A 27,922-nucleotide genomic window follows, 5' to 3' on the forward strand; every position below is an offset into this window, starting at 1 on the left:
GGGCAGGAAGTGGGGAGCATAGGGAGAGTGGCCCTATGGAGTGGTAGGGGTGAAAGAGGGAGGAGAAATGACACCGGGGGAGTAAAAGAGGGAATTGAGGAGAAGATGAGGGAGAAATAGTGACATACAATGTTGAGAATTCTTTCAGAAAGCTTGCTGTGAAAGGAACAACCAAGAGTTTGGTAACTAGATGGAAAGGAAAGTTTGGAGGAGCTTTTGTAGTGGTGTTGATGTTGTTTCTAATGCCGATATTGAGCTTACTGGAAAAAGAGAAAGTGGAAGATAGGAGAGAGGGGATAATTGGTGGCACATGGCCTCAGAGGAGTTCAGGGGAAGAGAGGAGACCCAGGTGAAGTTACCAGTGTTAAGGCTAGGGCAAGGATATGTAGATGTCTGTGCATAGAGGAAAGACAGAAATGATGTCTGGAGGTGATGGTTTGTTGCTTCTGTTTGTTTGGAGAGGGGCTGAGATCAAAGGGAAGAGAAGCCTGCTGGCCTATGTTTTTTCTTTCAAGTCAGATGAGATAAAGTGGCTATATAGGTGTTCTGAAGAAAGTGGTGAATAGGAAATTTTCAGCCAGCGTTGATGGCAAGCAGGTAGAGAAGATGGTGAATTTATGATAGCATCATAAAATTGTCTTAATTTATTTTCCCGTGAAGTCTTTATTGAGCAGAGTATAGGAACAAGAGAAGGCAGAATTGGTTAGATTAACCAACCCAATGCTGAGAATATGTAGCTTTCTGAATGAGGCAGGAGGACAGAGGAGTGACATTTAGGGTGTTAAGAATGTGCTTAAGGTCTTAGCCCATGGAGTTAAGACAGAGGGCAAGAAGTGAAACATCCTTCTTGTTACTTTCTTCCTGCAAATATTTGTTCATTTTAGACTACAATAATACCTCTCCAAAAAAAAAAAAAAAAAAAAAAAAGACATTAAAACTGTCCTGTAGGGGCGCCTGGGTGGCTCCGGTCATGACCCCGGGGTCCTGGAATCGGCTCCATGTAGGGCTCCCTGCGCAGCAGGAAGCCTGCTTCTCCCTCTCCCACTCCCCCTGCTTGTGTTCCCTCTCTCGCTGTCTCTCTCTCTGTCAAATAAAATCTTTAAAAAAAAAAACAAAACTGTCCTGTAAGCACTCTACTTGAGTAAACATTTTTTAATAGCTTCCCAGTGTGTGTGGGAAAGAGTGGGTGGGGAGTGGGAATAGTGTACTATTTCTCTAACACATATATTCTGTATGTTAGTTTTAAAACTGCCCGTTTTTTAAAACTTACTATATTTCATTAATATGATAAATATTTTCTGTGTCATTAATTGTCTTTTAGCATTTTAAATTGTTGCCTGGTATTCCATCTACTAATTTAAATCAGTTACTCATTTTAAGACAGCTACATTGTAGTTTTCATAGTCATAATAAGCACTACTTTGAACATGCTTTTAGCTGAATCATTTTACTCATTCGCAATTGTTGCTGACTGAAAGGAAATAAATGTTAAAAAGGAATCCATAAATATTTAAATTGTTCAAGCAGTACATACAAATATACGACGTAAATATACTCAGGCTTTACTGACTGATGCTACATGCGAAGTAAATGTCCTTCTCATCTCATTTCTCTGAAGTAGCCACCTTTCACAATTTTGGGTTTTGTTTTAATGGATACTGACATACCTCTGACCCACTTCTAGTCCCTGGCAACTACCATTTTCTTTCTGTCTCTGTGAATTTGACTATTCTAGGTACCTCAAATAAGTATAGTTGTACAGTATTTGTCTTTTTGTGATTGGCTTATTTCACGTAGCATAATGTCCTCAAGATCCATTCATGTTGTAAATGTGTCAGTGCCTTTCCTTTCTAGGGCTGAATGATACTCCATTTTGTGTGTATATACCCCATTTCATTTATCCATTTATCCACTGAAGTATATTTGGGTTGCTTCCACCTTTGGCTATTGTGAATAATGCTGTTATTAACATGGGTGTACAAATACCTGTTCAATGTTCAAGTTCCTGCTTTCACTTCTTTTGGATATAGAATCAGAAGTGGAATTGCTGGATCATATGGTAATTCTGTATTTTAATTTTTTGAAGAATAGCCATACCGTTTTCCATAGTGGCTACACCATTTTACATTCCCACCAACAGTGCACAGGGTTCTAGTTTCTCCACATCCTCGCCAACACTTATTTTCTGTTTGTTTGTTTTTTTATAATAGCCATCCTAAATAGGTGTGGTTTTAAAAGACTTGCTTTTTAAATTCTTCCAGACCTTCTTAAGAAGAATAGTTAATAAATAATATATATGCATCATACACTTAACCAGTTGAACTATTGATATTTATGTTTAAAATTGAGACAGTCATACAGCCAAAAATGTCCATTAACTGATGAATAGATAAAATGTAGTATAGGGGTGCCTGGGTGGCTCAGTCAGTTAAATGTCCAACTCTTGATTTTGGCTCAGGTCTTGATATCAGGGTCCTGAGATCAAGCCCCAAGCTAGGTGTGGAGCCTGTTTGGGATTCTGTCTCCCTCTCCCTCTGTCCTCCCCCTACTACCCCTCCATGTGCATGCTCAGGCTTGCGTGTGCTTGCACTTTGTCTCTCTCTCTCTCAAAAAAAAAAAAATAATAAAATGTAGTATATACATGCAGTGCAATATTATTTAGCAATAAAAATCATGTACTGATACATGCTACAAAATAGATAGACTTTGAAAACATTATGCTGAGTGAAAGAAACCAGACACAAAGACCACATAAATAAGATTCCATATATAAGATGTCCAGAATTGGGGCACTGGCTCGCTCAATTGGGAGAGCATAGCATGTGACTCTTGATTTTGGGGTTGTGAATTCGAGCCCCATGTTGGGTGTCGAGATTACTTAAAAATGAATAAACTTTAAAAAATAAAATAAAATGTCCAGAATAGGTAAATGTGTAGAGACAGAAAGTAAGTCAGTGGTTGTCAGAGGCTGGGAGCCAGGTGAGGAGGAGTGGAGAATGGTTGATGATAATGGATATGGAGTTTGAGTGCAGAAAGGTATACGTTAAAAAAAGAAGAGAGAGATGAACTAAATCTTGTTTTCGTCTTGTGTTTGGAATATATACAATTAAAGTTTCCATCAGTTTTTTAAATTATAGGGAAAAGAAGTTTTTAGAACATGGTTGGGGAAAAACAATTTAGAAAATAGTGTAGGGGCACCTGGGTGGCTCAGTTAGTTAAGGGTCTGACTTCAGCTCAGGCCAAGATCTCAGGATCCTCGGATCAAGCCCTGCATCAGGCTCCCCATTAAATGGGAGCTTACTTCTCCCTCTTCCTCTGCCCCTCCCCCTGCTTGTCTCTGTCTCTATCACAAATAAATAATGAAATCTTAAAAAAAAAGAAGTGTAATATATAGTCCCCCCAACCCCCGTGGCAGATTTTCTATGACTTTTTAACTTTTAGGAACACAACATATATAATCTAGTTGCTTTTAAAAATTATAATTTCAAATGGATTCATTGTATGGCTTACTCATAAAATAATTATGTACAGAATTTCAAATTGAATTTATTAATCCTAGAAGCATTTAGAAATCCATATTTAATTTGGTAGTGCTTGAAAATTCATGTCCCCCTCTCCCACCACCATGCCCTCTTAACTTGCATTGTGCAAATGCTTCCGTATGCTAGAAGTTACCATTTGGTTGAAGAAGAAAAATCTTACTTACTTAGTTGGTAGCTTGAATAAGCATTAAATTAACTTCATATGAATGTAGTTACGTTGTTTGCCTTGCTATAATTCTAAAACAACTTGGGTTACAATGCTTAGATTAGGTGATTTTTCCACAGAACATCAGGTGAGGGGATATTCTATTATGTTTTATTTAGGTTTTGAAAATATGTTATTGATGACTCATCAGCAGTAATCTCTAGTATTATACTAATAAATATGGTTTCAGTGTCACAGAACTGGGAAGAGATGCATTTCTGTTACTCTGCAACCCCAAAGCTTTGAATTTATTTTGCCATGAACCTTCTGAGCAAAGTAGACAATTATTTTCAGACTTAACTAGGATAAATGGACAAGACCTGTACTTTTCTATTTTAGGACCTGCCTGAATGTGTAGTACATTTCTACCAACCTTTAGCTTGTGAGGTCAGTAAGAAGCTACCATCATCAAAGAAGATTTAAAAACCACAAAACACCCAATCATACTCCACCAGACATGCATCTTGCTTTTGAATGTAGGTATTGCTTATTCAGAAGTAGAAGGAAACTTGGTTTAGGGGAAGGAAAATTCTATTTGAGAGCTAAGTGCCATAGAGTTCCTGTGTCTTGATAGGAACTTGAGCCTTACATGAATTATTTAACTTCACTATTTTCAACTCTTTTCCTAATTTTACAAGTGCATTTGTAATGTTGAAGGTCTGATAACTGAACTTTTGAATACCTTGTTCAGAAGATAATGTTACTTTTAATTATTTAGTTTGTGAGAAATTCCTTTTAGTACTTAAGTTGGAGCATTTTCTGGTTTCTTGCTCATGGTTGTACTGCTGGAGACCACGTTTATGGTTCCCTGGGGGCAGTATCAAAGAATCCAACAGCAGCTGTATCAACAGGGATGTGCTTGTACATTATTATGATTTAAAAAGTATGTTGAGGGTTGGGCATTTTGCCCCAAAATACTGACTTTTTTGTCTGGAATAGTAAGGGATTTGGCAAGGTTACTTCAAAAAGAAACCCAGGATTTTTGCACTGAAAAATGGAAAAATTCTAGTTCTTCATTTATTTGGTAGAAGAATTCCATCTTATGCAATGGTGTTTTCAGTTCATTTCCATACTTAATCATTAAAAATATGGCATTTATTCATCAAAGATCACATTAAATTTTGCTTCACGGTCACAAACAATTTTCAAATTCTAACAGGTGTTCTCGTACATTTTGGCCAGAAGATAATAGATATAAACCCCATTCTTTATCAACTTACAGTCCTGAATCATTTCTCAACAGCAGACTTGAAATCTCTTTCCCTCACTTTCTCCTCCAACACTTTGGTGACCATAGAGCAAAAGAACAAGATGTTTCTTGTGTGGTTACTAGTTATCTTCTTGTTCTTACGAATTTGTAGTAGTTTTGTTAAGAAATCTCTCAAATTTGATCACTACATTTGTGTTGAATATGATCCCAAATGATTACATTTTCATTTAATTCCTTCCTCTTAAGAGGGCAACACTTTAGTAAATTTATACATTTAGGGGCACCTGAGTGGCTCAGTCGGTTAAGTGTCTGCCTTCGGCTCAGGTCATGATTCCAGGGTCCTGGGATGGAGCCCCATGTTGGGCTTCCTGCTCAGCGGGGAGCCTGCTTCTCCCTCTCCCTCTGCCTGTCGCTCCCCCCTGCTTGTGTTCCCTCTCTCTTTCAAATAAATAAAATCTTAAAAAAAATTTATACATTTAAACTAATATTTTTGGAATCTTATCATTAAGGGAGATTAACCTTGTCTTACTGAGAGAATGTGGAATGGGAGTAAATTATTTTTCTCAAAACCACCTATACACACAAAAATGTGACAAAATCTTGGTTTCCTGATTGTAGTGGGAGACTGCCTTTTGGGCTGCTTTAAAGAATTTTAGAAATTGTCTGGCTGAGTTGTGGATTTTTATTTGTATAGATTTTTTTATGTATTGTATATTAAAATAATAAAGAGTGAAACTTCAGCTTTTGAGAATTCTGGGGGAATTCGTTATTTTAAGTGGTTATTTTGTGGCTAAAAATCAATTCATAACATTTGTGAGAGTTTTTTTAAAATACATTCTTCTTAACTATTTACAAACAAAATTTATTTCATGTTTAGTTTTCTCTTTAAACATAGTAGACTGAGCATAACTGCTTGATGATTGTATTGTTTTGCTTTATAATACAGTGATGCCATTAGAGCTTTTTTGTTCCTCTAACATTAATTGGACACTGTAAGCCAGGCACTGCCCTAGGCATGATATCTGTATAAGTTATGTACTAACTATTCCCATACTGCAGTGCTTTGAATTCTTGGCTGGATTTCATGATTTCTCCTCCTTGCCACCATTGAACATAATATTAAGAACATAAATTCTGGAACCCAATTGTTAAAGTTTGAATCTTGGCTCTAGTACTTACTTGATAAGTGATCATAAGCTGTATAACTCCTCTTTGCCTCAACTTTTACATATGTAAACTGGGGCCAGTGATGATTGTGGTTACTTCATAGGGTTGTTGTGAGAATTAAAAAAACACAGGCACAGTGTTTGAAACAGTACCTGGTACAAAGATAGTGCTATATAAAGTGTTAGTCATTACTATTACCACGAATAGTTGCTATTATTGTGACTTTTCAGTGCTGTCAGCTTGCTTGCCCTGTCTTCTCTTTTTAAATTTCTTTAATCTTGTTAGAACTAAATGCAAAATAAGAGTCAATTGCATGAAACCTGAGGTTCCCTTTCAAGCAAATAAAATGCCGTGTATGCTTTGACATAACATTTTGGCTGCTGAGAACCTTCTTTTCATAGACACAATCTTTGACAGGCCATGCTTATAAAATAAGAAGTAAAATTGATCTATTAAGGACTTGTTTTTTAGGGAAAAAGATCTTGAAGAAGCTCTGGAAGCAGGAGGTTGTGATCTTGAAACTTTGAGAAATATAATTCAAGGGAGACCACTGCCTGCTGATCTGAGGGCCAAAGTTTGGAAGGTAACTGGAAACTAAAACTTAATCACTTAAGAATAACATTTGAGGATTTTTATGTTCAGTTGTTTAAGCTGCAGAAAACTTTATCATCTTATGAGCTTGCTGCATCTAGAGAATTTATTGAATAGTGCAACTTACTGAAATGTGTGTTTCTGTCATGTTTGGTTATTTAATAATTTAGGTTTTAAAAGACAGTGTTTTTCTTTTGTAGTTATTAGAAATGATGTTTATGAAGATTGTTTTATGAAATGGGAAAATGCAGCCAATGAGTAAAATAAGATTTATTATAGCAGCTGGAATTACCTCAGCTATGTTAAAGACAAGGTGGGGAGGGGACATAGGTCTTTCTGGGTGTTGGAATTATAGGATATTTTACTTTGCTTTATTTTCCTCTTCAGCTGTTCTCCAGTGCATGTGTATTACCATTTTTAAAAATTTTAAATTACGATTTGTTATGACTGCAAAAGAAATACTCATCTTTGTTAAAATATATAAGCATAGGATAAGATAAAAATCATCTGCTGTCTATCACCTAGGTAAAACACGTAATTATGTCTTGGTATATATCTTTTTATTTTTTCTTCTCTGCACATATATATGTAACAGAAATGGAATTATAACTGTATATAGAAGTCTGAATGTTTTGTTATAGAAATTGAAAACACAAAAGTAGAGACTTGTATAATGAACCCCCATGGCCTATCACTTACCTTTAACTGTTAACATTTGGAAAATCTTGTTTGATTAGCATCTCCATCTTTTCCTCCCTACTCCACCCACTGGATTATTTTAAAGTAAATCCTTGGTAGAACACTAAAATACTTTACTATGAAAGTCTAAAAGATAAAGACTTTTAAAATAACCATAATACCATTAAACTGAAAAAAACAGTGAATCCTTAATGTGTCCTCACATGTCTGAAGGGATAGGGGCTCCTTCTGGGGTCTCTTTTATAAGGATACTAATTCCATTATGAGGGCTCCACCCTCATGACCTAATCACCTCCCAAAGGCCTCATCTCTAAATAACATCATATTGGGGATTAGGTTTCAACAATGAATTTTGTGGGGGGACACAAACATTCAGTCTATAGCATTGATGATGTTTGCTTGAAATAAATTTATATATGCTATTCACTAGATTGGTATGAAGTAGTAAAATTTAATATAGGAAGATTTAAAATAATTGTGTTCATTGTGATCTGACTTAAGGGATCAACATTTGGTGGAGCATAAGTACATTACTTTGTAATCTTAGAAGTATGCATTATTATTTCTAAATTCAGGACTTTCCATTATTACAGCGTTTTTTTCCAAGAATGAGAAATGACATATGAAGCTAGTTGCTTTTATCTTTCTTCCAGATTGCTCTAAATGTTGCAGGAAAAGGTGATAGTTTGGCATCATGGGATGGTATTCTAGACTTGCCAGAACAGAATGCTATTCACAAAGATTGTCTTGAGTTTATTGGTAAGTTTAATAATTGTTTTCAAACAGTGAAAAATTCGAAAATAATATTTTGAGGTAAAGGAGTTATTACCCTATTAGTATCATCTTGTTATAATTTGGGATATGTTGTATTTGTGAAGGGCTGATAAATAGTTTTAGAACTTCTCTTTTGAAATTCTTATGAAGTAATGTCTAGTATTTTTAAGAAGGAGAGTCCAATTTTTAGGGTCTTTTTTTTTTTTATTATATGTTCAGTTCTTCAGGTACCTTTACAGTTTTAAAATTGTTTTTTGTGTAAAGATCTGTATGATTGTATATAGTCTCCACATTAAAGGGGTCTGTGTTCCAAAAGTTTATCTATACATCATAGGTAATGATCTGCTATAAAAAAACTATTGTAAGTCATGAGTGAAAGATTTCCAATCACTCGACAAGGTCTTTTTCAAGATTAAATGAATTTAGTTTGTATTTTTAAATTCATCTACAGTCTTTGGTGTCTTTCTGTTGCTCTTTCATCACATTTTAGTTAAGGTTTGATTAGATAAGCTTTTGTGTACTAACCACAGCAGAAACATTATTGCTGGTGTGTGCAAAGGAGAGGGAATTTGGTAGTAGAGAATGAATCACCTTCCCTGACAAAGCTATAGCGGCAGCTGCCCATCATGGGGTAGATGATAATCTGTTGTTTAGAAAAAAACCTTTTTGCTTTCCAGGAATATGGGTTAAGCCTATCTTTCCTACCTTTCTACTTCAGATTATCCATTCTTTGTTTAACATATATATATAGGTTAAGTATTATTGAGTTAGTAAATATCAACTAGCTAGTAAATATTGGATAAGGATAAGGAAACATGTGCTTTCATGTAGTTTTATTTTGTCCTTTTCATGCTCCAAATATATTAAGATAGTATCATATGTTTGTAAACAAGTGTTATGTGCAATAATGGAGTTTCTAACAGGCCCTTGGCAACTTAATTTTGACACTTCTTTTCTAGAACAGCTTTCAGTGCCAGAAGAGAAGGCAACAGAATTACTTTTGGATATTGAATCTGTAATTACCTTTTACTGTAAATCACGTAATATTAAATACAGCACATCCCTTAGCTGGATACATCTACTGAAACCGTTGGTGCATCTTCAACTGCCACGCAGCGATTTGTACAACTGCTTTTATGCTATCATGAATAAGTACATTCCCAGGTAAAATACGATTTAGTTATTATAGTTTAAAAAATGAGTAAAGGTCTAGTTTGCTTTGAACTAAAGTTGTTAGATTTACTTTGGTGGTAAAGTAAGAGGTTCAAATAATTTTTAGGGTTGTCTGAGTCTTAATGGTTATTTGACTTTATTTTTGTGGTTATAGACATTTTTTAAAGGATTCTTCAGTTAAGAATTTATGCTTGTAGAGTTTATGCCAATTTTTTCGTAGTATCCCTATTTTAATTTCTTTCCTTATAAAATAAAAATAACATTATAATGTCTATATGGAATGTAAAATTTTTAGAGTGCTTCCTTAAGTGAAGTGCTGGTATTACAGCTTGGAGTGTAATCTTGGATATGCAGGCATTGAACAGGTAATTAGAAGTGTGCTGAGTGTTAGGAAGATGAAATATAGAATGCTATGGGAATTACTTTTTTTCGGTCTATATGGAATGTAAAATTTTTAGAGTGCTTCCTTAAGTGAAGTGCTGGTATTACAGCTTGGAGTGTAATCTTGGATATGCAGGCATTGAACAGGTAATTAGAAGTGTGCTGAGTGTTAGGAAGATGAAATATAGAATGCTATGGGAATTACTTTTTTTCGGTGGGAGGGGCAGAGGGAGAGGGAGAGAATCTTAAGCAGGTTCCACGCCCAGTGTGGAGTCTGACACAGGGCTTAATCTCAACAACCCTGAGATCATGACATGAGCCTAAATCAAGAGTTGGACACTTAACTGAGCCACCCAGGTGCCCCTAGAATGCTATTGGAATATTTACTGAGGGTGACCTAATTTGCCCTGGAGGTCAGAGATGGCTTTTTTGGGCAAGTGACGCTTAGGCTGAGAATAGATAGGTAGATGTTTAGATAGTTGTAGTGGGGGGGGGGGGGTGCAGGGAGGCTGGGGAAGGGAGTACAGGGACTGCACTCATGAGGCCAGAGAGAATTCTTGTACTTCCCAGTGCTGTGGATCAGGTAGTCAGGATTTCAGAACCAAAAGGAACTTTTGACATAACCTAGACCAGTGGTTTGGCCACACAGTGAACTGTGGATGCACATTGGAATCATTGAGGGAGCTCTGAAAAATCCTGCGGCCTGTTTGTGTACCTGATTATCAAATCTCTGAGCAGGGCACCCAGGCATCATTGTTTTTTCAGAGCTTCTTAACTGACTGCAATATGTAGCCAAAGTAGAGATCTACTATTCTGGAGCTTGGTAGTTAAATGACTACCATTTTTTACTGCTTTCTGTGACAACACATTATACTAAATGCAGGTGCTTTGTGTGTTTTCTCATTTAAACAATGGCCACTGAAGGGTAGTTATCCCTGATTTACAACTACAAAAACTGAGGCAAAGAGAGATTAAAGACCTACTCAGGATTACACTTCTGGTGTATGTTTGAGTCAAGATTTGAACCTAAGTGTGGATGGTCACCTGTGCTTTAACTAATACAGTTCTTCTGAGGAGGAGGTAATCTTGCCAGTTTGAATCCGGTTCTGTCTCTGGGCATCTGAATTAATAACCTAGGGCTTTCTCTACAAAACATCCTGTCATTTACAGTATCAAAAAAATGGTAGATAGAGGTTCATTCCAAATCCTGGCATTCATCTCTGAGATGAATGTGGGAATTTTTCAGTATTCCCACTTAAAGAGCATTTGCCAGCATTCTTTATCAGAGTGCTTTTATGTCAAAATTGTGACATTCATTTCATTAGCTTTTTTACATGAAGCGTTTTACTTCATTTCAGTTGCTTTACAATTTGTTTTTTTAGAGACTCTACCCATACCAAAATACCACTTGTCGAAATACCAAATTATATATAGTGAAGTGTAGTATGGCATGGTCATTTAATGCAGTTTCTGTGTAGAGGTCTTAACTGACTTCTGTGATCTTGGGTGAGCTACTTGCCCACAGCTAAGCCTCAGTTTTCTCATCTGTAAAATGAGGGGAAAAATAGTAACTATTTCATAGGGTTGCTTGTAAAGATAAAATTAGATAACCTTGTAGAGTGCCTGTTACAGTGTCTGGCACATGATATTTTCTCAATAAATACTTTTATTGAGATGGCCTGTACTTGGAGCTGTTTATGTTTTTATTGATTCATTAGATACAAGGGAAGAAGAAAAGAAATAGTACACTTGCTTCATAAAGTGTTTTGTACCTCTTGGAATTCATTCTGAGCACTAGTACCCAGGCCGTTTCAACAGCTTCTAAGGCTCTGGTCCAGTATTTTGTTCACCTGTGGCCATTTCACACTTTTACCTTTGTTAAAGGACATTCCTACTTGAATATGTCAACTGTGGAGCTAACCAGAAGCCTTCCTAAGTTTCCTCTTATTTGGTAGGGAAGAAGAGGGCTGGACTTCTTTGGAACTCTGTAGATATCCTTTTGGGATCCAGAACTTATCAAAATAACCTAAATGGTCCTGCTGTTTTCAGTGGTCCCTGCAGTCCTTTTGTTTGAGTGCTACCTGGGTTTACCTGGAGAGAATCTCCCTAGAGTTGGCTGTAGACCTACTGTTTCTACAAACTTTCTGTCAAGTCGAGTATAATAGGTGTTCTGAACCAGATTGTATCAGATAGGCTTTGTTATGAATGCTGTGAAGTTCAGGTGTTTTGGGGGTGGGGGGAAGAAGTGGGTATTGCAGGAGGACTGGTTACTAGTATGACCATTTCTGACCCATTAATGCAAAAACCTTGCCTTTCTTTCTTTTAGGGATTGTTCTCTGAAGGGAAGACCATTTCATCTTTTCCGATTACTCATCCAATATCACGAGCCTGAGCTTTGTTCTTTTCTTGATACAAAGAAAATTACTCCAGACTCCTATGCACTCAACTGGGTAATAAAGTGAAAGTAGGAACACTTAATGAAAAATAGCTTTCTATTAAACTATAGTTAGGTTTTTTCTTTTCCCAAGGAAGAGAAATAAATATACTAAATTATAGACCATTATTACTTAAACCAAAGGAGTAAAATTTTTGGCACTTCAAAAATTGGTTTTTTAGCTCTTGCCTATGTTCAGATTATTTAAAATGAAGTTTAGCCTTTGGTTGTTTTACATATATCTCACATATATTACCTGTATATGTGCTATATATAATATATTTGAGATAGCTGTATATAATATGTGCAAAAAATGCATGTAATGTATGTAAATATGTGATAAGGATCAGTTCACTTTAGAACTTTGTGTGATTCAATTGTTGATGGTGTGTATAAAAATTGATACCTAATCATAAGGAAAATGTCTTAAGATTGTCAAATGATCAGTTTAAAAGAATATAAAGTACATCTCAGCTCTGTTATTCTATATATTTTCAGTGGGAAGTTTTATTATTCTAGGTCAGTGGTTTTCAGACCTTTTGGTGTCAGGACCTCTTATACTCAGTATCTATTTAGGATCCATTATGTTGGTTAGAAATTAAAACTAAGAAATTTAAAATATTCATTTAGAAGTAGTGGTAAATCTATTACATGTTAACATAAATGGCCTATATTTTTAATGCAAAATAACTGTATTTTCCAAAAGAAAATTAGTGAGAATAGTGACGTTGTTCTATATTTTTGTGAATCTCAGTATTTGTCTAGATCACAGATAGGTAGATTCTCATATCTGCTGCTTTATTCAATCTGTGATGATACTACAGTTCATGTAGCGTTCAGAAAAGTATTGTTCATTTGTGAGAAAATGAGTATGAAAAAGGCAATTAAAGTTTATATATCATTATGAAAACAGTTCTGACTTCATGGACTCCCCTGTAAATACTCTTGGGGACTTCTAGGGCTCCTTAGACTACGCTTTGAGAACCTCTCTTCTAGATTAACTTGACAATTTTTCTAAACAGTGATTGCGTGCTGGAAGAATGTATATTCAGAAATTAAACATATTCCTTGATCATGTCTTAACCTAACTTTTCTTCAGAAAGGATTCCTTTCTGCCACTTATTAACTATGTGATTCAAGACACTTAGCCTCTGAGCCTCAATTTCTTTATCTGTAAAATGGCAATAATAATAATAATAATAGTACCTATCTTGGAGGGTGATGGGGTAAGTAAACAATCAAGAAATGGTACTTAGAGAATTCTAACTGGTTTCAACTCTGGCATATTAAATCTCAAACTGCAGCAGCCTACTCTTTAGTTCTAAGTCACAATCTTGTTGCTTTGAGTTAAAATAATAAAATACCTGTAAAATTATGGTTTCTCTGAGATACATGTTTTGCCATTCAATGTACTTATTTGTGTTGAAGTGAAAACTATTTCTCTTAAGCATTCTGATATCTAACAGAGGTCTCTCCTGTCACTTCTGCCATTTCTGTTGCCAGATCTCTGAATTAGTCCTCAGTGCTGGTAGCAGATTTTAACTAAGTACTAAAACAACTGTTCTGTCAGTGCCCCAGTTTGTTCTTGCTACTAGTATCATGTCTATGGAATGGAGTCCTTTTTTTTTTTTTTTTTTTTTTTTTAAATCATGAGATGAAACAGTTAAAACCAGTTCCTAAACCTTGAGGAGCTGTAACTGTGAGCAATGCAGGGATAGCTGTAGTTTGGCTACGTGAGTTACTGATGATCATATATTGTGATTGTTTGTATGTACATATTTGGTATTTGTAATAGTAATCTTATTTGTAATAGTAATTTTTGAAACAACAAAAAACATTAGTAGCATTATATATTTTAAAAACTTTATGGTCAAGTGTAATGGCAGTTAGCTGGCTGTGGAATATCAGGTCATTTTTCTAGTGCAAACACCACCACTCACCATCTCTGTGAGCTTGGGAAGGTTATTTAATACCAGTCTATTTCCTCACCTATAAACTGGGAGAAAAATGTCAACTTTGAAGCCTGTTATGAGAATATTTAAAATAAGTGATAGCTAATAAAGGATATGTGACAGTAGTTTAGTACTGAAATATGCACTAATGTATATGTTCCCATTAGCCATTAAAAATGTTTTGAATTTAAACCTCTAGATGGAATTGTTTCTGTATCTAATGAAAATTGAATACTTTAAAAATATCACTGAGCTTATGCAATTTAAAACACAGGCTCTAGAGAAACTTAAACAACTCTTTTATTTGAAATAGAAAACCACAGAGCTCCTGAAACATTGAGGGATATAAATTTGTCTCTTCTATTTCAAATGATGGACAAGTAAGCTTTGGCAGCAATTCACCATTATATTGTCATTAAAACTTTTCTCTATGTTCTTAAGTTACCATGTTTGATCCTTGCAGTTACCTTATAAGTTAAGTACCATAAAAATTATGCTAGTTACCCTTATAGTTGTAGCTATATTAGTTATTATGCTATGGCAGGTAGGTCCTAGTTACTTTAGTTACTCTAGGTTAATTATCTCTCTCTTCCCAACAGTGGTAGAAGAAGGGTAGCAGTATTCCTCTTTTTTTTTTTTTTTTTTAAGAAGTAGAAATGGAAGCTTTAGAGGTTAAGTAATGTGCCTTAAGTCACACAGATAATAAGTGGCTTCATTGTGCCTTGAATCCACATATTCTGCCTTTGCATTACATACAGTAAAATTAAGCTACACATTAAGTATCAGGTGCAGATAATTTGATGTAATGTTACTTACACATATGCTTTCATACTTTTAAAAGAACAGGTCATTTCCAGTGGTTTATGTCTCATTTCATTTCCTGATTACAGCTTGGAAGCCTTTTTGCATGTTACTGTTCCATTGAAGTCACTCAGGCAATGTGGGATGGATATCTACAACAAGCAGATCCATTTTTTATTTATTTCTTAATGTTAATAATCCTTGTTAATACAAAGTAAGTATCAAGTTGCTTAGATTTTTCTCCTTTCTATTCTCAGGGTGCTCTGTTAATATTTAACTCAAATCCATTTGTTTCTTTTTTACAGAGAAGTTATTTTAGCACAGGAGTCAGGCAGCAAAGAAGAAGTTATCCGTAAGTATCACTTAACGTAGAGAAAATATTTCAAGTCACTTTATTTTCTAAAACTCAGGTTCTTCATCTATAAATTTAAGAGATTAGTCTACGGAACTCTGAGGTTTCATTCAACTCATACACACTGCAGGTGCAAATCTTTTTTTTTTTTTTTTGCAAATCTTGGAGACTATTTTCTTTCCATTTTGCATCCTTGTTCATTTCTTCCATGTTTTTTCACTCTTTCAATTCCTTTTCATATACTGTTACTTTGGTTTCATTGTTCGTATCAAATGCCCTCCTCTCTCTCCCCTTTCCTTCTTCCTTTTTCCTTAATTTACCTTTGCATACTCAGATTTCATAATTATTTCCATTGTGGAAATTTGGTTCTTTTGGGTTCTCCCCATTCTAGCACTCAGAGAGATTAAGTTACTTCTTCTCTATATTGCCTGCCACCTTGTACTGTTTGTATTGTGGTGTTTTATCTTGCTACATTACAATGATTTATTTTTACATTTCTCACACAAGACAGAGTTCCTTAGGTCAGGAACTCCAGGGGCCCTGGCACTTAACATGTGTTTGTTAAATAAATCACAGTACTGCCATCAAGGCTAATGAATTTGATTTGATTGCCTGAACCTATCTTACACTAACAGCAGAATTGCATTACCAGTTTCAGCTCTTTTGGGGAACTCTGCTTCTCCTCAAACAGTTTTAAAGGCATTGCTGTTAAGATTCCATTTATGTAGTTTTTATTATGTTGAAGATACTCCAGCTTTGATATGTAAATAATGTTCATGATTGTATTCATCACAATTTTAAAAATGTTCTCATATCTATAATCTTTTTTCAGAGTTCTTGGAAAATACTCCATCCAGTTTGAATCTAGAAGATATAGAAGATCTCTTCTCTCTGGCTCAGTATTACTGCAGTAAAACACCAGCTTCTTTCAGGAAGGTAGAAGACAAGAAATAACCAGCTTCAGTATTTCACATTTTGTACATTGTTTTATGGTTTACGTTGTGTCTACTTAAGTTAAAATACTCTAGGTTGTCACTCTTTTCTTTCTTTTTATGTGTTGCAGTTTTATGTGATTTTTCACTGTAAATACTCTCCCTACTAGAGGAACAGACAAATTTAAAAAGATAGTATACAGATATGCTAGGAACTATTTCATTTCTACTCTATTAGTTACTTCTGATCATGAGAAAATTGAGATATTTCTGAAGTTAGTGCTTTCTTGACTTTAAAATTTTCAAAAATCTGATGGAGGATGTATAATTATGCCTCCTTTATCTGGAGTTCAGCTTTGTGCAATTTTAGTGATGCAGAGCTGTCTCATGAACAAAAAAGGGTCCCTTAGCTGCACAGAGACTTAGAACCTTTCTCAAGTGCTTTCAAGTGAAAGGACACCAGATTAGAAACATGAGTGGTGTGAGTTCCTAGAAAGTAAAACTCCGAGAAGCAAAAGCTAATAGTGGAGGAGGCACAGAAGTACCATTTATAAAGTAAATGGGTTTGTCTGTGACCTCAGGTGCCCGTGAGAGCATTATAGTCTTTTACTCGTTTTTTTTTAGGTGTTCTACCATAATGATTGCTCGTTGGTGGTCATGTCACTGAAACATCAAGATGAGGTTAAATTATGTTCAGTGTAATACGTTTCAGAAGGCAGACGAGAAACCTTTTAAAAACATTTCCCCTGAAACTAATTAATTAAAAAAGAGATTCATTTCTAGGGACTAATTTCAGCTATTTTAATAATTGCCTTATGTAGACCACCTCAGTTCCTAACAATGTCAAACAAGTCAGATGATGGGGTTGTGGTTTAGGATGCTGGATGAAAAAGAAGTCTTTCAGTCTTTTAAGAGGAACAGCTTTTATTCTTCAGACATAGTAAATAATCTGCACTAGCAGTTGCTAATTAAATCAGGCTGTAGATCACTGTATTACATAATTTTTGCCTTTTGTTTTTATTTTAAAATATGAAAAGTTATAACCATTTTTAAAGTTTAATATTTAACTACAGGTGATATAGAAAATAGCTGTGTAGAATGTTTTATTTTTTCACAGTCTTACCTTGTGTGAACTGTGACAAGGACTTTGTATATAGCCTTTTTGTCGCCTTTGGCCTGCAATATTTGAGATGATATAATACTAAGTTTTAAAAGTCACATGACTCAAGAGTGTTATGTAATTATTTTACCTTTCATCATGGTTTATTAAGAATATTTTTTGGAAGAAAGATTTTGTTTTTCTTTGTGATTTAAAAATTTCTCTTCAAACAGGATAATCACCATCTATTTGGTAGTACTTTGTTGGGAATCAAGGATGATGATGCAGATCTGAGTCAGGCTCTTTGTCTGGCCATCTCGGTGTCAGAGATCCTTCAAGCAAATCAGCTTCAAGGGGTAAATAAAGAAAACCCACAGTTGTCAGAGGAATGCCCCTTTTAAATGAAAGGAACCAACATTTCCTCCCTGTTTGTGGATTCCCACAAAATTAATTTACTGCAACAATGTAGCTGTTGCTTTTTTGAATGATTAATGTGTTGCCAGCTTGTGTGTTATTTTAGTTGTCAATAATTATTCTTGACAACTATTTTTGTAAATTGCCAAATCTTATTTCATTTTTTAACAAAACAACTGAGTATTGTATAAAGTACTTAAAATGGTGAATTTAGCGTTTAATAGTTAAATTCTGGGTAATTATACAGCTAATTGAATTAGGTGATCTGATGCCATAGAGCATATAACAAAGGAGAATTGAGGATATACCATAATTTTCTGTCTACTGCTATCTTCATAAAAATCTAGTGAGCCAGTGTTTTCAGTATATGTTCTTTATTACTAGTAGTGGAAGAGTTAACATGGGTATGTGTATTTGGAAGGTGGGGTGTATTTCCAAGATGGAGGGAAGACGTATGGGCATGGAAAGACAGGTGTTTTATAATATTTTTAAAACAAACATTTCACATCTTTTTCTTATTAGAACTAGTTTTTTGTTTTTTTTGTTTTTTTTTTAAGATTTTATTTATTTATTTGAGAGAGAGAAAGTGAGCATGAGCTGGGGAGGGACAGAGGGAGAAGCAGACTCCCCGCTGAGCAAGGAGCCCGACGTGGGGCCCGATCCCAGGACCCGGAGATCATGACCTGAGCTGAAGGCAGACGCTTAACTGACTGAGCCACCCAGGCGCCCCTTATTAGAACTAGTATTAAAAAAACAAATGAAAAGCTGTAACCCAGTTTAAAGATCCTCATGTGAATTTCTTCAGCTCAGACTGGCATTGCAGAACTTCCTCTCATCCCAAGATGTTTAGTTCCTATGAATTGAATTGCTGGCAACTTGTGGACATTTGCAGAAATAGTAACTGTATCTAGATCTGTGTTTATAACTATGTAGTTTTTAAATATATATTTAACATGATACACATTAAAATTTTAAATTCCAACATAGTTTTATAGCTCAAACTGACATTCTCCTGCTACATATTTTAAGACTTTCTAGTCAAGAACAGTATATATAAAGTGTTTTAACTGTTGAAAATGAGTATAGTTATTTAAGATCTTGAGGTTATTTTCTTGCATCTCTTCTAATTGGTCCTCCTAATTCTGTAAGATCTGTTTTTTGTTGTTGGTTTTTTTTTTTTAATAAATCTGTTCCCTCTCCTTTGGCTAATTGTAACATTATATTGTGTGAAATATGACCCTCATGGCAAATTCCAGTATCTCAGATGTTGTTTTCCTCTTAGGAAGGAGTCCGGTTCTTTGTGGTGGATTGCCGTCCTGCAGAACAGTATAATGCTGGGCATTTATCAACTGCTTTCCACTTAGATTCAGATCTGGTTAGTATAAATGCTAGTTAAAATTTTTTATAAAGTAAGAGAATAAAAAGGTTTTTTTTTTCTTTAGTTCATAAATAAATATACATGTACCAGATTGGTACATTTTCTTTCTGCTTAAGGAGGGGTCTCTGCCCTTATAACAAAAGTATTGTTTTCAGGTTTCCTTTTCACCAGGACACTCTTTAAGTATGATAAAGGATAGATGCAAACAGTTAACTGTGGCTTACTATTGCCTACCATTGTTATGTCAGTAAATTCTAAACTTCTTACTGTGAGTTGTCTGATGTAGCACTTAGCATAGTGCCTTGCATCTAGTAAGTACTCTATAAATATAAGCTCTTACTATAATTGGGTAATTGTTTTAAAACTTTTTACTATAAGCCTTTTTTAAATCATGAGTACTTATGCATGTAATAAACTAATATTTAATCAGAGTAGTATCTGGCATATTGGTGCTCACTTGTTAAAATTGCTATCTAAGGGTCACTTTAATTAAAAGAGTAGATGAAGTAAATAATTAAATATTGTCAAAAATACTTAGAGTGGGATAGACATCATTTAAACCATTCTGGGTTATAAGAGTCTCATGGATGGTGAAGACAGAAAGAGGTGTAACCCTTTTTGCTGACTGTGTGATCTGCCCTTCTTCCCATCTCATCTGAAAAAGGTGACGCTGAGGCCTGAGAAGGTGATACTGAGGGGTTTAGGTGGTGTTGAGAGGAAACTTACGTAAAACTTAGTAAAACTCAGACAGTTTTGGGTGTTTTAAGTAAGGAAGGTGATGAAGCTTGTTTGCATCCTGAAAGTGAACCCTGAGCCTTTCTCATTCTTGACTTGTCTAGGGGGGGTTAGATGGTCCTTCTTTTATGCTTATTTAAAAATTTGCTCAAGTGATTCATGAATATTTGATTTTTTTCTTCAAAAACTCAAAAGAGTATCTCCAGAGTTATTACCAGCTTGTTTAATCTTCCAGACCTTTTAATGTATAGTTATGTATTTCTTGTTTACTTTTTTCACTAAATTTTTCACTTAACAGTTCACTTGCTTTTTCAGCAAACTGTTTCTTAGAGATCTTTCCTTTTAAGTACATTCTCTTTTTTAGTATCCCCACATTTTATCTATGTATTTATTTTTACTCTACGCCCAACATGGGGCTCAAATTCCCGACCCCACGATTAAGAGTTGCATGCTCTGACTGAGCCAGCCAGGCAATGACTGTATAGTGAACCATGGTACAGATACACCATAATTTATTGCCCAGTTGATGTACATTTGGGTTATTTTCACTTTTCTTGTAGTAAACAATGCTGCAGTTAGATCCTTATACAAGTTTTGTGAACTTGTGCAAATATTTCTGTAAAAGAGGCTTCTAAAAGTAGAACCATTGGTTTGAAGGATGTGAGTATGTAAAACATTACTAGAAATGCCTTATTATCCTTTAAAGAGACAGAACCAGCTTACACTTTGCTGTAGATAAGAGTGTTTCATACTGTTGCATTATAGCACATTGCCAATTATTTTTTATTTTACAAGAATGATGGGTGAAAAACAGTGGTAATTATAAGTGATGTTGAGCATCTTTTTGTAAGTGTACTGTTTATTTGTATTTTGATTTACGAATTGCTTTTCTTTGTCCATTTTTCTGTTGGATTTTCACTATGCTTTTTATGTAGCCCTATTATAAGAGTTTTAACAGATTTTTGTAGTTATTGGCATATCTGTTTCCTTGAGGGAAAGAAATTAACATTTTTCATCCTTTTATCTCTAGTACCTGGAGTAGTGCTGATAAAAATGGCTTCTCCTATTTCTGTCTTCTAAAAAATATATTGTTTGCCATATAAGTGGAAACTAAAAAATACACCTTGTTTTAATGTATTGTTTTTACTTATGGACCCTTCTACTCAGTGTTAAACTTCTTGTCATGATACCTAATGACACCATAGCTTGTTTAAGAAACAACAAAACATTTTTTTCTTAGAATATTTTCTATGCATATTTAATCTTTCTGTGAATCTTCAACTTTTGTTCTAGTGTATTATGGGTACATTTATATACATTTCTTTTCTCTTATCCCAGCAATTTTGTTTATAAGAGCCTTTATTCCTTTGTTTTTATGGTAGCTATTTAAATTTTTTTTCCTGGAAGAGTATTTCAGATTTGGAAATGTATGTCCAATACCATTTTGCCACATTTTTAGTTTTTAAAAAATTGTCTAGATGCTCCAGAATCCATCTGAGTTTGCACAATCAGTAAAATCTTTGCTGGAAGCACAGAAGCAGTCCATCGAGTCCGGCTCCATTGCTGGTGGGGAGCACCTCTGTTTTATGGGCAGCGGTAGAGAGGAAGAAGACATGTATATGAACATGGTCCTGGCACACTTTTTACAGGTATGCTGACAAAGTTTTTCAGTTTTGCTTGGTGGTTATTGCTATCACCTTTAAGAAGTTATAGGTAATTTTGTACTGTTATCTACATTGTCAAATTTATACATAGTTTTTCTTTATAGGTTTTGTGTCTTCCTAAGAAAGGACTTCTCGAGATTTTTCTTACATGCTTACATGCTTATGTGATTTATTTTTCATATTTAGATCTTGAACTATCTGGAATTTATTTTTGTATAATAAATGGGGTAGGAATAAAAAAAAATTTTTTTTTCCAGATAGCTACCCAGTTGTGCTATCAATTTGAAATTCCACCTTTCTAATACACTGAATTCCTCAGTGCATCAGGATCTATTTCTGGATTATTATGTTGTATTGCTCTTTATGTCTGTATTTTTTGCAGGAATGACATATTTCATTTTAATCTCTTTACTTTGAAATAGAATATACATGTATATTCAATGCACTTAGCCACCTTTCCTTTTTGTGTTCGGATGTTGTCTTCAGCACAGCTAATTTGTATTAGTGATTTTATACAACCTGTTCCTCTATCTTCTCTACAAAGCTTCACTCAGTGATGGCTCTTTCTTTACAAAAACAGTTGTTTATTAGATTATTCTTTGATAGTTTATACATTAAAGTCTTCATTTTTTATGACCCTGAACTATGGAATCAGGAAGACCATGGGCATGGTGTTGGACTAGCCACTCAAGTTGGATCCTTTTCTGTTCATGCTGTATTTTACTGGGAATTTGATTTGAGAAAATAAGTCTAAGGGAAAGAATCCTTGAAAGACAAAATCAGAGAAGGAACCAAGGTATTTGGGGAAAGGGGATTTTAAGATAATTTTATACCTTATTAAAGGAGAAATCTTTAGAAATTTACAGAAAAACAAAAATAGCAACTGAGACTCATTTTACTTATAAATTTAATTGGCCTATTTTAAAAATTCTCTGGTATAAACTATATATTGTAAGGCCTGTCACATGGCAAGAATTTGAAATACTGTGAACTTTCTTTTTATAACTCAAGTTCTTGATGTGGTTATAGAAATTTTTTCCCTAACTTTTATCATGGAAAATTTCAAACAAATTCAAAAGTAGGTGGAATTGAACCCTATAAACTCTTTATAATGACATAACCACATTATCATTATTACACTTTATTATAAAAAATCTAACTATTGTTAAGGTTTCCCTGGTTTTCCCAGGACCCAAAACAAGATGTTGCACTTGGTTGACATCTTTGAAGTCTCTTTTAATTTATAATTTCCCTTTCCTAATTTTTTTCCTTGCTGATTCGTTAGAAAAACTGGTTACTTTTTATAGAGAGTTTCCCACATTCTAATTTTGCTGATTGCATTCACATTGTGTTGTTTATCAGGTTCTGTCCCTGGTATTTCCTCTAAGTTGGTAGTTAGATCTAGAGACTTGGTGGGGGACAGGAAGTCCTGGGTGGTGTGAGCTTTCATCAGGAGGTACATACCCAGATACCTCTCTCTCTCTCTCTCTTTTTTTTTTTTATTTGACAGAGAGACAGCAAGAGAGGGAACACAAGCAGGGGGAGTGGGAGAGGGAGAAGCAGGCTTCCCACTGAGCAGGGAGCCTGATGCAGGCTCGATCCCAGGACCCTGGGATCACGACCCGAGCCAAAAATGGATGCTTAACAACTAAGCCCCTCTCTCTTTTTTAAGATTTTATTTATTTGAGAGAGAGAGAGCACAAGCAGGGAGAGGAGCAGAGGGAGAGCAAGAAGCAGACTCCCCGCTGAGCAGGGAGCCTGATGTGGGGCTCTATCCCAGGACCCTGGGATCATGACCTGAGCTGAAGGCAGACGCTTAACTAACTGAGCCACCCAGGTGCCCCGATATCTCTCTTCTTTATGTCTCATTCTTTCTTTGCCATTGTTTATTAGATCCATTAATTTTTGTAGTAGTTTGTAAAATGGTAACATGCTGTTATTTCTTACTCATAATTAGCTCTAATATTTGTTTTTATATTTTTTATGAAGGACACAACATATTTTGAAAGCTTTTAAAAACTACTCTAATTATATCCAAAAATATAATTTTACTGGTTTGGGTTTGACTCTTTATTATATTATTGGAACTATAATATAAATAAAATCATAATATTGTTAGTAGCTATGAAGTTGTCCCCTTCTTTCCACCCAAACACAGACCTTACAATGTATAAGGTAAATTTATGTATATCTTTTTGTCAGCTTCCAAAATGTCAAAGAAAAGAAAAAGTCCAGAAATCTAATGTATAGCTTTATATTACATTTGTTAATGTTTATAGAACTATGAGAGGTTTTCATTAAATTGCATTTTGGAATAACTTAAGTTCTGGTTTTTTTACAGAAAAACAAAGAATATGTGAGCATTGCCAGTGGAGGATTTATGGGTAAGGTTTTAATTTATTAATCGCTTTGTCTCCACTTTTCAGAGGAAATTATATCACCAGACCTGATTTGGAGTGACCAAATTAGTTAATGGATAAACTCTCTCTTCAGTCATTCTATATTTTCAGAAAAGACAAGGCAAGCAGGACATATAGATAACAGACAAACACAATAGACAATTGAAATGAGCAAATATTTAATGGAAGATTATTTCAATAGGTATGTTTAATGAGCTTGTATTTGTAAAAAAGTAGCATCTAGTCTACATGATTTGTCTTTATGGAGAAGGTAGAATAGATAGGACTGGGAACAAGGGTAGAAGGAATACTTTTCATACTCTTTCCTTTTTGTTATATTTTTATTTAATTTTTGAGCTCCTTGAAAGTATTAGCTGCTAAAAAAATATGGAATGGAATAAAACAAACTGATGTTTTCAAATCTTCAGACTAATATCTGGTAATCCAGGATAGTAAAATAATTGCCAAATCTCTGTAGGCAGAGATTTGAGAATTTATGAAGGATTAGGTCAGCGTAAAAAGATTAAAAAGAGACTGTCTTTTTTACAAATGTTGTTATTTAAGAGTACAAACTTGTGACTAGTAGAAAAATAAGTCCTGGAGTACTGTAAGTATGGTGAACATAGACAACAATATTGTATTATGATAAACTTGCGAAGAGACTAAATCTTAATTATTGCCACCATAAAAAAGGAATGGTAATTATGTGATGCAATAGAGGTGCTAACTATTGCCGAAATGGAAATCATATTACAGTATATAAAGCAAACATGTTGTATACCTTAAATTTATACAGTGTTATAGGTCAAGTATATTTCAATTAAGAAATAAAGAGCCTTTAATAGTAAAATTAATATTTGTTGAGTAGTAGAATCATAAGTTTGAATCATGAGAGTCTCATAAGGATTAAGTTCTGACCTAATACAATCTTGTGTTATAACTTAGAATTTTTGATAGATTAGGATCTATTTCCTCTTGGTCTTTGATATTAGCAAGGATTATGTTAATCTCCTACATATCATGGCCTGATAACTAACAACCTTTGGGGCTCATACCCAGAGTGGTCTGCAAAAGGGGTTACTTTAATAAGTAGTGTTAAGCAAGTATTGGCCTTATGCCCAGTGTGATTTATTAGGAATTTTGACAGCATGATACAGAATTGGTTATTAAGCTTATTATCAAAAGTATCTGAAAAGCAGTCTTTATGGTATAGTCTAGGTTTTAGAAGCTTTTTTCTAATTATGGATTATTTCTTTTTCAAAAATAATCTCTCCATAGCAGTTAATACCTTCTTTACTATGGGAAAGATTAATTAGATGTCTGTGGTAAAACAAAAGCCACCATAGGTTTTCTTTTAATCCCTTATGTCATAAAAGTGTTGCTGAGATTATTTCTTAATACTTAAAGATACCCTTCCAAAGAGGAAAACATCAAGTCTGTATATAGTTATTGTCATCCTTAAGGTCAGTAATGAAAAATTGTAGTTGTACAGAGGGCTTTAGAAGAAGAAGAAGGCTTTCTGTAGCTTAGAGTCCTTCATTCCTTTACAGAGGTACAGAAAAAAATACCTGTAATTATATCTTTGGATCCTCTTTCATTCAGCTATGACATGTTTATTACAGTCTCTGGTAATGAATCTTTCTAAAGGGGGTTGATAATGTGAGCTATTGTTTTTTTTCTTCTTGTTTATCTTAAGCACTGCAGCAGCACCTGGCGGACATAAATGTGGATGGACCAGAAAATGGATATGGCCATTGGATTGCTAGTACCTCAGGCTCAAGGAGCAGTATCAATTCTTCTGTTGATGTAAGTGTATGTGTAGAATATGTCGCCAGATTTGGATAAATGCCCAGGAAAGGTAACTAACTGTTAAACTCTCACCATAACAGAAATGGAGTCAAAATATTTCAAACACATAGAGTGACAAGTCATATTATTGCAAGTTTAATGTAATGATGGAACAGGCCTGCACATCTAAACTAGCCAGGAGTTCTGGAGGTCCACCTGCTGAATCAGATTTCTCCCTGTCCAGCTGCAGTTTGGTATCATCTAGTGACAATTTTCTGCTTCAGCTTAAATATCAATGGAGATAATACTGAGTCCTATGACTAGCTGGGACTCCCAAGTGATCTGGTTCTAGGAATCTCCCAATTAGTATGAGCCAAATGAATACTGAGCCTTATGGTCACATCTCCTGCAGACCATATCTGTACCCTCCCCCACCACAAATTTACATGATTATAACTTCAGTCCACCCATATATATATTTGAGAGAGGTGGCAGAGGGAGAGGGAGAAACAAGCTCCCCACTGAGCAGGGAGCCCAATAACGATGTCACAGGGCTCATCCCAGGACCCTGGGATCATGACCTGAGCTGAAGGCAGACACTTAACGGACTGTGCCACCCAGGAGCCCCACCACTAGAATCTTACATTATACTATATGTTAATTAGCTGTAATTAAAACAAAAACTTTAAAAATAAATAAAATGCCTATTTAAAAGCATTTGTTTTTTTTAAATTTAATTTTCCATCTAATAATACCTAAATCCTAGGGCACTTTCTAATTTCCTTCTCAAGTTCTAAAGAGTAATTAATGGGCAAAAGATGGGCACACTTTTAAACTTCTGACACCTCTTGCTAACTTGCCCTTTAGGGAGTATGGAGCAATTCCGTGAAACAGTTTAAGAATTACACTCACACCTATTACATTAGGTACATAAAAATAATTTTTCTTGAGAAATTGAAGGCCTAAGTGAAAATATTTAAACAGCAAAAATTTATAAGGAATAAATGTTTAAAAATTTAGCCACATGAATGATATTCTGATTATACTTTTGATTATTTTTATGGAGTAATTGAAGTTAAGAAAAGGTCAGTAACTTTATTTCTTATTGAATAAAGAAGGTAGTTTCAGACTTTATGCATTTTTTTAAATTTTATTTTATTACATTACGTTAGTCACCATTCATTACATCATTAGTTTTTGATGTCAGACTTTATGCATTTATAAATGCAACATATAGCCTCATTTTTCATTTCTTATTCCCATCCCTAAAATGGTTTTACCTAGTGTATCGGTCTGTTAGGCCTGTCATAACAAAATACAACCAGGTAGTTGGCTTAAACAACAGAAGTTAATTTTCTTTGTTTTATAATGTATTATTTGTTTCAGAGGTACAGGTGTGTGATTCAACAGTCTTACACAATTCACAGCACTCACCATAGCACATACCCTCCCCAATGTCAATCACCCAGCCACCCCATCCCTCCCACCCCCCACCACTCCAGCAACCCTCAGTTTGTTTCCTGAGATTAAGAATTCCTCACATCAGTGAGATCATATGATACATGTCTTTCTCTGATTGACTTATTTCGCTCAGCATAATACCCTCCAGTTCCATCCACGTTGTTGCAAATGGCAAGATTTCATTCTTTTAGATGGCTGCGTAATATTCCATTGTATATATATACCACATCTTCTTTATCCATTCATCTCTCGATGGACATCTTGGCTCTTTCCATAGTTTGGCTGTTGTGGACACTGCTGCTATAAACATCGAGGTGCACGAACCCTTTCGGATCACTACATTTGTATCTTTGGGGTAAATAGCCAGTAGTGCAATTGCTGGGTAATAGGGTAGCTCTATTTTCAACTTTTTGAGGAACCTCCATACTGTTTTCCAAAGTGGCTGAGAAAGGGGAACCCTCCTACACTGTTGTTGGGAATGCAAGCTGGTGCAGCCACTCTGGAAAACAGAAGTTAATTTTCTTATAGTTCTGGAGGCTGCAGGTCTGGGATCAAAGGGTTTGCAGGTTTGATTACTCCTCAGGCATCTCACTGGGTTGCATATGACTGCCTTCTTGTCTCTCTGGACGCACGTGGCCTTTTTTCTGTGTATGTGCATCCCTGATGTCTCCCCCTCTTCCTATAAGGACACTAGTCATATTGAATTAAGGCCCATCTGTATGACTTCATTTAACTTTAATTTACTCTTTAAAGGCTCTATCTCTGCATACA

General features: G+C 35.0%; 1 protein-coding gene across 3 annotated transcripts in view; it reads left to right on the forward strand.

Annotated features, from left to right (window-relative positions):
• Positions 1-27,922, forward strand: part of TBC1D23 (TBC1 domain family member 23) — a 54,831-nt gene that overhangs the window by 14,814 nt on the left and 12,095 nt on the right. For 2 of the 3 annotated variants that reach the window (XM_045902749.2, XM_045902750.2), the window contains exons 3-14: positions 6,596-6,707; positions 8,068-8,173; positions 9,148-9,352; positions 12,069-12,192; positions 15,019-15,143; positions 15,235-15,281; positions 16,114-16,217; positions 17,546-17,668; positions 19,009-19,101; positions 21,318-21,488; positions 23,845-23,887; positions 25,599-25,708. In XM_045902749.2, the coding sequence (XP_045758705.1) occupies positions 6,596-6,707; positions 8,068-8,173; positions 9,148-9,352; positions 12,069-12,192; positions 15,019-15,143; positions 15,235-15,281; positions 16,114-16,217; positions 17,546-17,668; positions 19,009-19,101; positions 21,318-21,488; positions 23,845-23,887; positions 25,599-25,708 (1,363 nt within the window). Of the gene's footprint in view, positions 1-4,086; positions 4,224-6,595; positions 6,708-8,067; positions 8,174-9,147; positions 9,353-12,068; positions 12,193-15,018; positions 15,144-15,234; positions 15,282-16,113; positions 16,218-17,545; positions 17,669-19,008; positions 19,102-21,317; positions 21,489-23,844; positions 23,888-25,598; positions 25,709-27,922 lie in introns of all 3 variants that reach the window. The other variant, XM_045902751.3, reaches the window with a different exon arrangement.

This window comes from Mirounga angustirostris, unplaced genomic scaffold, assembly GCF_029215605.1.
Source record: "Mirounga angustirostris isolate CCGP_5_RB_7025 unplaced genomic scaffold, mMirAng1.0.hap1 SCAF_1, whole genome shotgun sequence".
NCBI lineage: Eukaryota > Metazoa > Chordata > Mammalia > Carnivora > Phocidae > Mirounga > Mirounga angustirostris.